Source organism: Lichenostomus cassidix, chromosome 14 (assembly GCF_008360975.1).
Source record: "Lichenostomus cassidix isolate B80296 chromosome 14, HeHo_3.0, whole genome shotgun sequence".
Taxonomy (NCBI): Eukaryota; Metazoa; Chordata; class Aves; order Passeriformes; family Meliphagidae; genus Lichenostomus; species Lichenostomus cassidix.
Window position 1 is genome coordinate 844,567 of NC_139495.1, and position 12,099 is coordinate 856,665.

Here is a 12,099-nt window from a genome sequence, read left to right on the forward strand (position 1 = left end):
TGGCAGCATCTCCCCAGCCTCTGCCCTGTGCAGGGCAAGAGCCACACCTCGGCTGAAGAGAGCTCCCAGCCCCTGCAGCAGAGCTGGCAGTGCCCAGCCCGGGCAAGAAGAGCTCCATGGGCAGGGAAAGTCCCATTGTGCCAGGAGGTGACACTGAGCCCTATCCCCGTGGGTGACACACAGCCACAGGGGCCATCCTGCAGCCACCCCGTGCTGTGGAGCAGCATGTGCCCAGGGACAGTGCCCAGTGCCCAGGGACAGTGCCCAGGGACAGTGCCCAGTGCCCAGTGCCCAGGGACAGTGGGCAGCACGCAGCAGAGCCCAGCAGCTGGCAGGGAGGAGCAGCAGCTCCATCTGCCCCGCCATGCTGCGGGAGCTGAGCTGAGCTGTCACGTCTCATGAAATGCATTTCCCCTCGCAGGAACCCTCAGCTGTCGGGAGAGATGGCAAAGGCTCAGGGCTGAGCAGGAGCAGCCCTGGGAGGTCTGGTGGAGCTCTCCCCATCCACAAACAGGAGTCACCCTGAGCAGGAGGAAAACGAGTGTTGCTGCAAGTTATTAACTACACAGAACTCAGGTGTCTCCTCACAGGGAGGACATTTTAATTTGGTTTTTTTTCTAGTGGAGGGCAGTCTAAAACCAGGATGGATACATCCCTCAGAGCCTGCATCAAAGTAGTCCCAACAGCCCAGGACTGACCATGGCAAAGCCACACAAGCCACCTCCACACAGGAGGAAGCTGTTTGGCCAGAGGCATCCCAGAGCTGAGCTTTGGCTACCCTCTCCAAAGGGGGAGACACCTTCGGGGTGCTGAGAGAAGGGGATGGAGGGATGGATCTTCTGCCCCTGCACGGCTCTGGGTGCAGCTCAGCAGGCCCAGGCTGTGGTTTGGAGCAGTGCCTTCCCTTCCTGGGAAGAGCTGCAGCCAGCACAGCTACTTCTGGGAATTGCTTCTGCTTAACACAAAATTTGGCTGCTACCAACCACCACCGGAGCTTTCTTCCGGTCTCCCCCATCCCTCCTGCGGCTCTTGTGGAAAAACTGACTTCCTGGTGCTGGCTGGTGTGGGATGGCAGCACAGGGGTCACACCTCTCCCCTTCCCTGCTGGGCAGCAGCCCCTGACAGCAGCCCTGATGGCACTGAGGAGCTCTGGAGAGATTGTCACCTTCATCCATTGGGTCACTGTCTGGAAAACCAAGGCAGTTACTGTGGCATTTTCCATCCCTGATGTTCACATCACCTTTCTGCCTCCAGGGACTCCTGGCCAAGGCACAGAGGCCACCAGCAGCCCAGCCCAGCCATGTGTGGATGGCTCAGAGCTGGGGAACAGCAGCCCTCAGCTGTCCTTTCCCTGACCATAGTGAAACCCGAGGGACAGCCCTTGTCCCTGTCACACTCAGGCACAACCCCAAATCCCCGTGCAGGTAGCAGGTGTGAGCACAGTGTGTCACCCCAGGGAGCCCTGCAGGTCCCTCTCCAAGGAGCACAGAGCCTGTGGTTTCTGCTGAATCTCAAAGCAAGGCACAAGCCCATTGCAGGGGATGGACAAGCATTTGGCTTTTTTTCCTCCAGCATCACCTGCAAGGCCTGGAGGGGCTCTGGAGCTCTCCCTGCCCTCAGCCAGCCGGGGACAGGACAGCCATCACCCAGCTGCTGGGGCAGCACACAGGGCAACCCCAGACCTTGGTCAGGCAACCCAAGGCTGCATCCAGCCTCCTCACTCCTGCTTGCCTTCTACTGCCTGTTCCAAAGGGCTTGTTGGCCACCTGCAGCCCTCCAAGAGCACCAGCAGCTCACTGCCCAAAGCCCTGGGCTGGCTCTGCCCCCACGGGGAGCTCCTTACTCACCCTCTGCTGAGTGCCTCTAATTGATGGACTTGCAGGATAATGACTCACGAAGCCACTGAGGCTGGAGGGATTAATCTCACCAACAGCCTCCACCACGCTCCGTGCTGCCCTGGCAGAGCTGGGCCACAGGCACACAAAGGCCACCAGCCCACAGTGGGCTCTGGGACACAGCTGGGTGGCTGTGCAGCACTAATCCTCTCACAGCTGCCTGCTGCAGCAAAAATCCACCCAAACACTTCTCCTGGGCAAGATCCCATCCCACCCACCCCTGCAAACATCCCCTCTGATAATCACACACCTTCCACCCGGGGGAAAGCACTTCCCCCTTCCCCTCTGATCACACCCCTTACAGCAGCGAGCTCCAGGCAATCCTGCCCTCAGCTCAATTACGGGCACAGCCAGCAGTTAATTTCCCAGGCACTGATCATGGCACTTATTTGCTGATTGATCCGACGGGGGCCGGGGTGGCACTGAGGAGCCTCTCCAGCGATTTTAGCTGTTGGCCTGTTGAGCTGCAGGAGGAGGAGGAGCTGTGCTGGCAGGCAGGGAGGGAGGGCAGCAGCCCACAGCACAGGCTTGCGCAACTCCCCTCCCTCCAGCTCCTACAGAAACCCCAGCAGTTCACAGAATTCACACCAAGTTTTGAGAGCACACTCAAGCCCACCTCCTGTTCCTCACCAGTCACCAAACCCTCAAGGTCCTGCTCTGTTTCGCAGCATCTCCTGCAGGTGCCAAGGCAGGTGAGCTCCCACCCACTCCCCCTGCCAGGGAAGGATGCCCTACACACCCTGCGAGGGACCCGTGTGCCGCAGGAACTTGTGGGATCACATGTGTGTGAGTGAGCAGGCATGCAGAAATGCCTGCACTGTTTGCTGAGGAGTCTCCTTAGAGACCGCCCAGGCATTAAATTCCCTGCGAAGACTCAATAGCTGGAGGATAACCACAGCAGAGGCTCGAGACCGGGGTGGTTTAACCTCTGCAGAGGTGTCAGTGCCAGCAGACGTGCTGCAAACCCTCCTGCCACCCCCAAATGCCCACAGGACAGCTCCAAACCCCACCCAGCACCCCAGGGCTGGCGCAGACAGAACGATACCCCAGGAAGGAAACAGACCACCTCATTATCCGGGCCCAAGATCGCTGTAGGATGACAGCTATCTCCGGAGATAAGAAAGAAAAACCCACCCTGCTAGCTGCAGGGGGAGGGAGAGAGAAACCACTTCCACTGCGAGACTCGAGTGAGCCCTGGTGTGCAGGGGACAAGGACAGGGCTGCAGAGCGAGCTGAGCTGTCCCTGCTGTGCCCGACAGCCCCAGCCCGGCCAGAGGCTCTGCACACCCCAACTGCCCCAAACACCTCCTTCCAAAACACACCTCCACCCCGGCTGTCCCCGAGCCACAGGTACCCAGAGCAGGGAGCAGCTCAGGTGACAGGATCTAAACCCAGCCTGGCAAGGAGAACATTTTCCCATCTCCTGTCAGCTCTGTGCTCACCGGGCCGTGCAGAACCACAGCCCATCTGTGCAGGGCTGGGGCCCAGAGCCACTTCCCTTTTCTATTTGTACCTGCAGCCCTGCCCTGCTGCCAGGCTCCCCTCGGCTCCTGCTGTCCCAGGCTGTGTGGGGACACTGGGGACACTGCTGGCCCTGCCCTGGGGACACTGCTGGCCCTGCCCTGGGGTCAGTGCTCCAGCACCGAGAGCTGCTCCGCCACCGCAAAAAAACGCAGCACAAAAAAACCCTCCGAAATCATCTTTCCAATTTCTGCAGCATTATATAATTAGCATCGTTTGTGTTGCAAAAGTAATTGCAGTAACATTTTTAATTAGTCTATTTGAACACTAACATTTCTCCAGTGCGCGTAATATGTTGACACGAAATTACTGGGTTTGAGGCAACTCGGAGTGATTGGAGTTTGTTTTGCTTTTGTTTCTGACTTGTTTAATAGAGTCAATAAGAGGCAGAGCCGAGCCCAGCCCGCAGCGTGGCTCGAGCTGCAGGGGAGAGCAAAGTGCGATGGGTTTCACTTCCGTCTGGGGGGAGGAAGGGTGGCTTGGGAAGGCACAGAGCAAGAGAGAAAGAAAATACTTGCTTGAGAGGTAAGGCCTGGGTGACATTTTCCAGCTGCAGTTTGGGCTCAGATGTTGACTCGGGAAAACGCGGAACAGAGCGAGAGCACTGGCCTTGGAGGATGGGAGAGGAAAACCTGGAGGGAGGAATTCTGTGTGGTATGGAGTTTGGAAGGAGATCTAATCTAGTGTCTTTGCTTACTGAGTCATAAGCAGGGACAAGAAGTAAACATTCTCCCCAGGAAAGTTACTGCATGGGATCCAAGCGCCCATTACCAGATGATGGTTTGTTTTTTTCCCTTTCTCTTAAGGAAGAATCGAGATTCTCCTTTCCAAGATCTTTTCTCCACCGTGCACATGAGAGCAGTAACAGATGCAGGTTATTTTTTGCTCCCAAGTGTGAATCACGTTGCACTGCTCCTCACCTCTGCCCAGGGTGAGCAAACCCAGCTCCAGGGGACATGTCCCCCTCAGCAAAGCTCCACCACAGCCAGTCCCCCAGACCCCCAGAGGGACCAGGAGCTGCCTGGACAGCAAGAGAAATGCCCCCCGAGGGTGCCAAGGCGGGGGAAACACGAGCAGCAAGGAGAAAGCTGCCAGTTCTCAGAAGCAGCACATTCCCAGAAGGCAACCAAGAACTTCACTCTCAAAAGCTTTCAAACCAATTCCTTTTACCATCCTACAGCACTTCCTACAGCAGGAGACCCAAGTTGGCCACTTGTTTCCTCCCCACAGCAGCCTACAGATACCAAGGGCTGCTCCTTCCCTGGCAATGGCACTGGCTGGATGAATCCCCAAACCCAGGAAGGGCAGAGCACACAACTCCCCTTTCTCCTTGCTCCTGAGAAGTTTCCACATCTTCCAGCGACAACAGGTCGCTCCAGAAGGGCCAGAAAGCCCCTCTGTGCCTCGGGCTGAGAGGCAGCCAGGGGGCATTGAGCTTTCCTCGGAAAGAGTTCATCTTGCTGGCAGCTCCAGGCACATCCTCACTGCTTCCAACACCCACAAGATATTGATTTCTTTTTGTGAACCTGCCAGAACCAGCCCTGCTCCTGGACCGGCTGTGCACAGAGCTCTCCTGCCCACACCCAGACACTTTCTGGCTCACGAGAGAGACGTTGGCCCAGGAAGTCTTCAGATGCACACGAGGATAAGGAGGAGATTGTATACAAGGATAAGAAGCAGATTAGCAGGCAATTAAGTGGCATTTGTGGTATCCATTAGTATTTCAAGCTACAAAGAGTCAGTTTCTGCTAACTTCCTGCCAAAAGTCACAAGTAATGAGCTAATTAACAATCTAATTATTGCAAATGCCCTAGAAAGAAATCAGGGCACAGGTGAAAAACCTACTTAAAGCGAGCACAGCAGTAGGAACAGCTGAGAGAGCAGGCAGGCATGTGCCCCAGCTGCATTTCCAGCCATCCCACAGAACATCGGGATAAAACACTTGGGGAAGTTGTGAAAGTGGAATCAAAGCTGAATTCAATAAAGGGAGAGGCAGACCCTCACTGCAGAGCTTCCTGCCAGCCCCACGGGGCTCAAGAACCCCAAAACAAAAGCCAGCCCTGGGATTTTCTGCCTCCTGGTCAATATTTGCCAGGTTCAGCAGCAGCTGCAGCACAGCCTGTGGGGCACAAACACCAAGCTGGGGGTACCTGCAGGACCCAGCAGGAGCACCAGAGCTGCTGCAGGGACACAGCAGGGCAGTGCCAGCCCTGCCACCCCCAGCTCTGCCTCCCACCAGGACAAACCCCAGGGCAGCTGTGATCCCAGAGCAGGTGGCAGTGGGAGAGAGTTCTGTGTTGACTTCCCAAGCTGGAGGCATCCTGCAGGGAGACACGGTGTGTCCCCAGCCCAGGGCACAGCTGCTGCTGCCCTCGCCATGATGGGCATCATCCCATGGGAGCAGCTTCACCTGGGCACCCTGGCGCCTCACAGGTGGGACCTGGGAAAACCCACAGATCACTGATTTTAGGAAGGTAAAGACTGGGCTGGTCTGCAGACCTCAATCTGCAAAATTCTCTATTGCACAGTAAAAATTCCCTGTTGCACATTCACATCTGTAATACCAGAGGAACCTGGAAAGAGGCTTCTGAAGGCAGCCAGGGATGTCACAGAGCAGTCCCACACCCTCGGGGTGTCACTGAGCTCAGCAGGCTCCTGGCAGTGCTCCCTGCAGGCTCCCAAGAGCTCCTGCCCCCCGAGCCAGGGCTGCACTGCCCAGCAGCTCCCAGACCACCTCCACCGACTGCCCAAGCACTGAGGACTGAGCCAACACTGGCTAAAAACATTTCAGGATAAACCTTGAAGCAAGAGCACAGTTACAGGTTTGGATAACAGTTCCTGACAGCTGGAAGGGACTTGGAAAGGCGCCTGTTATCCAGCACTCGATGCTGTAGGTAGAACTGGGCAGAGCTCTAGAAATAACACAGGAAAACCCTGCTGGGGCAGTGCATGATCCCCACCAGCTCCTCAACACACTCCCAGTTTCAGGAGCATTGTGTTTGCACAAACACGCCGTCACTGTAAGGAAAAACAGGGAATTCACAGCCGGGAAGAGCCACAGCAGAGATCCAAGGTGCACAGAATCCCTCTCAGTGATGTGACTGAACTGCCCATGTGTGAGAGCTCAGGTAGCAGGGGAAGCTGTGACCTTGAGAAACAGCCCTAGGACACGTTTTAATCTCCATATCCACTTTCCTCTGCTTGCCAGCACCTGCCCAGGCCTTCAGGCTGGGGTTTGGGAGCTGGCAGGGAGATGGTTTTGGTATTTTAAGGTTATACTCGTGTGGCAAATGTTAAGGATGAGTAGCAGCATCATTTAAATTGGATTAGACTTACACTGCCGGTACAGGCAGCTGCAGGGATGCTCCTGAGAGCACCCAAGGCAAAGCCCAAAGCTCCCCAGCCGCAGGTAAAGGAGCCCCTGAGCCCCAGACCCACCACAGCCCCTCACAGCCCCAGCCTGGACTCAGTGCCACACCAAAACAGCTGCCAGAGGAGCCTTTTAGAGCTCCACAGCGCGCTGGTTTTCATGCCAAACACCTCAACTTGGGAGTCAGCCACCCACCAAAACAAAACTCTGTCCCAAATATTCACAAAAGCAGAATTTCTCCGCCAGCAGCTGCAAGCAGCAGCCCCGTTTGAGCCCCACACAGGTGGGAGCTGCAGGCCAGAACGAGCTGCGGGCAGGAGCAGCCCCCAGCTGGGCTGCCTACAGCAGCGACCAGGTACCGCCTGGCTAATTCAGCCCCATTTCCCCAGGGGACATCCCAAATCCCCGAAGAGCCCCTCGAGAATCCCGGCGTTATCAGAACAAAGAATTCTGGTCACAGTAACCCGGCTACTGCAACATATTTTGTTGTAAAGCCTCATTTTCTTCCCCGGCAACACAACTAAGGCATTCAAGTCCTCGCTGGCTGCGCAGTTCCAGCCCCGGCAGCCCTCGCCCAGCCCGTTTGCCACCCAAACACATGTTTTGGCGTTAAGTACATTAAAAACAAACTCCCCTCGGCCTTTTTCGGGGGATTTAGCTGAACTCCCGGGCGCTTATCTCTGCTAACGAAACCCGACCGGTTTAAAGGCACCGACTAGTTGCTCGGTTGATTAAAAAAAATGACTAAGCTGCTTGCCGGTGCCGCGGGGATGCTCGGGGCCGGAGCGGCGGGGATGCTGGCCGCAGGGGGATGCGGGGCCTGTCCCGGGGGATGGACACGGGCTGGGGATCCCCTGAGCCCCCCGGCAGCGCCACACTCACCTTGACACTGGAAGCCTTGCTTGCCGAAGCCCCTGCGGAGAGAGAGGCGGAGTGAGACAGCGGCGCAACGAGCCTGCCCGGGCCGGCGGGGAGCGGGATGGGATAATGGGATAATGGGATGGGATGCGGGGGGATGAGGGGAATAGGGACGGGATGGGAGGGCGAGAAGCAGCCCCAGCGGGCTGGGCGAGCACGGGGAGGGATGTCCCGCCCGGGCGGCGTCCCGGCGCGGCTGCGGGGGTCCGGGGCAAGGCTCACCAGATGAAGTCGGTGCAGTGGCTGCAGAAGGTGGGCTGCTTGAAGAAGCGCGCCGTGAACTTGTGGTTCTTCACCTCGTGCACGTTCTTCTGCCGCAGGGCGCCCTTGCGGGCGAAGCGCACCGGGCCCTCGCCCTCCGGGGCCGGCGCTGCCGCGGGCGGCTCTGCCATGCTGTGCGGGGGCTGCCGGCCCGGCCCGGCCCGCTGCGCTGCCCTGGCTCCGGCGGGGCTGCCGCCGCTCCGGCCGCGCTACCGGGGCCGCTGCCCGCAGCTGGCGGGAGGCTCCGACACCCGCCCGCCGGGCCACGCCCCCTCATTTACATACGGCGCGCGCCCCGCCCCTCATCTGCATCGCCGGCCACGCCCCCCGCGCCTCGCCGCGCGCCCTCGGCGCGGCCACGCCCCCTTGGTTTGCATGTTGATTTGCATAGGGCGCGAGCCTCATTTGCATAGAGCATCTGCATCCCGCAGGGACACACCGGGGACTGCGGGGACCACCGGGGACTGCGGGAACACACCGGGGGCTGCGGGGACACACCGGACACGGGCAGGGACAGAGCTCGGGGACTGCAGGGACAGACCCCAGCCGGCGGCCCGCGTGAGGCGGGGCTGCGGTCAGGATCACAGTGTCACCGCGGCAGGGACACTGTCCTGTCCCGCTGTCCGAGCAGGCGGGGCGGGGGAACGAGCAGGAGCCAGCAGCAGGTCGATGCCAATGTCTCCGTGCCACACATGGGGACACCTGCACTGCCCCATGCCCGCTGCAGGACTGGCAGTGCCACTGCTGGCTCCTCGGGAGTCCCAGACTTCCCACTGTCCATCAGGATAATTTTTCCTACCCTGATTTTCTGCACAACACGAGTCACATCCAGAGGGGCTCCAGGCAGGAGCTCAGGGCAGCAGCTGTGCCAGGCTGGGCACTGGGGTCACCATGCCTCGGGGAGCAGGAGGGTGGCAACGAGCAGCCCACGCCAGGCCACATGCCCAGGGCTCACTCACAGCCACAGGAACACAAAGCCACCAGCTCTGAGGTCCTCCCGGATTGGTTTTTTAAATTTACAGTCGGAATAATGACCTTCTTTTACCAACCCACTGCAATCACCTCTGCTGGCTGGCACAGAGGAGTTTTCCAACCACATCCACCATTCCTCTCTCTCACTCCCTCACTGCACTCATGGACACTGAAAATCAGATCCATCTGACATCCAGGTCTCCCTGCTCCTGCATCGTCCTGGTCTGAGTGCTGTGGAGATGAGAATTCCAATCAAAACAGGAGACAATTTCAATCGAAACATAACCATAAATACATTTCCATGAACAAGGCTTTCTAAATTCTCATTTCTGGGATGCAATTCTGGCTCTGCATCCACGTGATCCTTTCCCTTTTGAGGCCCAAGACCATCCCTGCTCTGCTGTGATCCAGCCCTCCATCCTACATGCTCTTTCTGTGAAGAAAGCCCCGCTCACTCCATGGAATTAAACACCCAGGAGACTTTCCCGAAATAGGCCCAGAGCTGTTATTATGCAGCTGCTTTAGAAGGTTCATTACAGTAATAAACCGGGGCTGACCTGTCCTGCTGATGTCACCCTCCCAGGAGCAGCAGGCTGGCACCAGCTCACAGCATAGCTGATTTTCCTGCTAAGAGGGAGAAATAAACTGCAGGCATCCCTGCTCGTGCTGTGCCGTGCTGGGAGGGGATGGAGGAACTTCTCTGGGGTGTGTGGGGAGTGTGGGGCTTTCTGTGCCCAACCGGCCAAGCTGTGGGGTCCCCCCTGCCCGGGAGCCCCACTCACTGCGGGCTCACACAGCAATCTGTGCAGCAGAAATAACTCCTCCTGCACGGGGAGGAAGCAGAGCAATAATGGCAATAATAACAATAATAACAGGGCATTTTGACTCCTTCCCTGTGCACTGTTCGGGGGGAGTGGTGTGTTCCCCTCAGCGCTGCTGCACTGCACGTGGAGCCACAGCAGGCTGAATTCTGCTCGTTTGAACTGTGAACGCTGGGCTTTGCCTGGTTCTGCCTCGTTGTTTTTTACTGTGTGTTCCCATTTTCCAGGCACAGCCCCCATAACTGCTACATGTGCAACACAGGGAGTGTGGCTTTCATTTCCCCCTACGAGGATTGATAATCACACTCAAACTTTTGTCACTGCTGGGCCAAGGTACAAAAATACAAAAGGCAGGTACAGTTCCTGCTCTCAGGGGATTTCTGTCTTCTTTCCTTAGTTTACATAATTTTACCTTATTTCACTTTTCTCATTATTTAGTGCACTCTGAGTCATGTCACACTAAAGGCAGGATTTTCATGCCCCTGTTAATTTTCACAAAAGCTGAGGATCCAGATCCCCTCAGCACTTTGAAACGTAGGGATGAACATCCCAGCAGCTCCTTCCTCTGAGGAAACTGTTAAATTTATTAATGCAAGCGAAGTCCCCCCAGGTGTGAGGAGAGACAAACACACACAAACAACCCTGACCCTCCTCTCTCAGGGGAGCGCAGTGGTGGAGCAGAGGGGAAATCAGCCCAGTTCGTTCCTGTTCCCATAAAAGTGTGGGTTCTAATCCCATTTCCCCCTCCGTCAGCTCCCGCTGTAGTGAAGGCACCAAAACACAAGCGGCGATGTGGGAAGTGGTGTCTCCGCTCCTCGCCGCGCAGGGGATCTCCATGGAGCTGGCGAATCCAAGCTGCCTTTGCCGGCGGCTCCGTGGCCTCCCTGCGCTGCCGGGGGTGGCCGAGCAGCCCCTCTGCACAGCAGACAGCGGGAGCAGGGCAGCCTTCCCTGGAGACATGAATCACATCCTGAGGAAGGGACCTCATCCTCCCACCAGGAGAGGAGCTGCTCTGGGAAGGGGGAGCGCGGAGCAGCCACGGGAATCGTGCTGGGAAATGTGGGAGGGGAGAGGCTGGTGTGAGCCTGCGGGGCTGGGGGCAAGGAGATCAGGAACAGGAGCTTTCCCAGCAAAATCCCCAACCCCTGGGCTCCGGGGCTCAGGTCGGGGAGCTGCTGCCACCGCCCGACCCGCTGTGCCCGACAGCTCCAGCCCCACGGCAGAGCCAGCCCCAAAACCCAGCAAAGAGACGGAATCCCCAAACCAGGGTAATTCTCCCCATTTCCCAGGAAAGCTCTGCCTCCCCACGTGCGGGAGCCCCTGAGTGTGTGGGAGCTGCGGTCCTGGGGCTCATGTGGGAACACCGGCAAGCTCCCGCAGCCTCCAGCCTCACGGGGCTGTGGGGATGCTGCTCCCCCGGTGCCCACTCCGCTTCCTCTGAAAAACTGAGAAAAGCTGGAGAACCGATTTGCCTCTTTTTTTTTAATCTCTTTTTTCTTCGGGACCCAAATCCGCCGCAGGAAACAGGTGGAGGAAGAGTCCAGCTCTAATTAGATATAAAGGTGTCACAGCAGCACTCAGCAGCCTCTACATCCGTTTGTCGTGTTGTCCTCGCCCAGCGTGCCAGGAGGGACAAGGCAGGGACAGGGATCATGGAGCAGGGACAGAGATCCTGGAGCAGGGACAGAGATCCTGGAGCAGGGACAGAGATCCTGGAGCGGGGACAGAGATCCTGGAGCGGGGACAGAGATCCTGGGGCAGGGAAAGGGATCATGGAGCAGGGAAAGGGACTTCTTAGGACCAAAACCCTGGTCCCACCAAACTTCGGAGGATCCTGTCGCTGCTCCCGGCAGTTGATTCTTCATTCCCCGGCCCAGAGGCCACTCGGGGGTCCCCGGGGGCAGCACAGCCCCGCTGACACCCACGGGACAAAGGATCCACATCTGGATCTACAGCTGGAACAGCATCTGGAGCCGCGGGCTGGGGCATCCCCGGCTCGGGGCAGCGCTGGGCAGTGGGCTCTGCCCCGGGTTCCCTGGGGACACTGGGGCCGGCCGGGGTGACAGGCACCGCCCCGCAGCGGGGTGGCATCAGCTGCTCTGGTTTTTCCCTTTCTGCTTTCACAGTTTTCGCATGTTCCACGTCCTCCGTGCCGCCAGGATGGAGCGGGGAGAGAGATGCTGCGTTCATGTGAGGAGAGACCCAATTGCACACCCACCGGCGGCAGGAGATCCTTCACAGCAGCCGCCGGGGGAGAAAAAGCTCAAATGTTGGCGCCTGAGCTTACATAAACCTCCGGAGTGGCCGGAGCGAGGGGACAGCGGCAGGGACAGGGGGACAG

The 12,099-nt window shown here is 58.0% G+C and overlaps 1 protein-coding gene across 10 annotated transcripts in view; it reads right to left on the reverse strand.

The window, feature by feature from the left end:
• PRKCB (protein kinase C beta) overlaps positions 1-8,208 on the reverse strand; it is a 92,077-nt gene extending 83,869 nt beyond the window's left edge. For 9 of the 10 annotated variants that reach the window (XM_085074268.1, XM_085074269.1, XM_085074266.1 and 6 more), the window contains exons 1-2: positions 7,927-8,207; positions 7,669-7,700 (exon numbers count right to left, since the gene is read on the reverse strand). In XM_085074268.1, coding sequence (XP_084930394.1) covers positions 7,669-7,700; positions 7,927-8,096 — 202 coding nt within the window. In that variant the 5' untranslated portion in view covers positions 8,097-8,207. Of the gene's footprint in view, positions 1-7,668; positions 7,701-7,926 lie in introns of all 10 variants that reach the window. The other variant, XM_085074261.1, reaches the window with a different exon arrangement.
• Between the last annotated feature and the right edge of the window lie 3,891 nt (positions 8,209-12,099).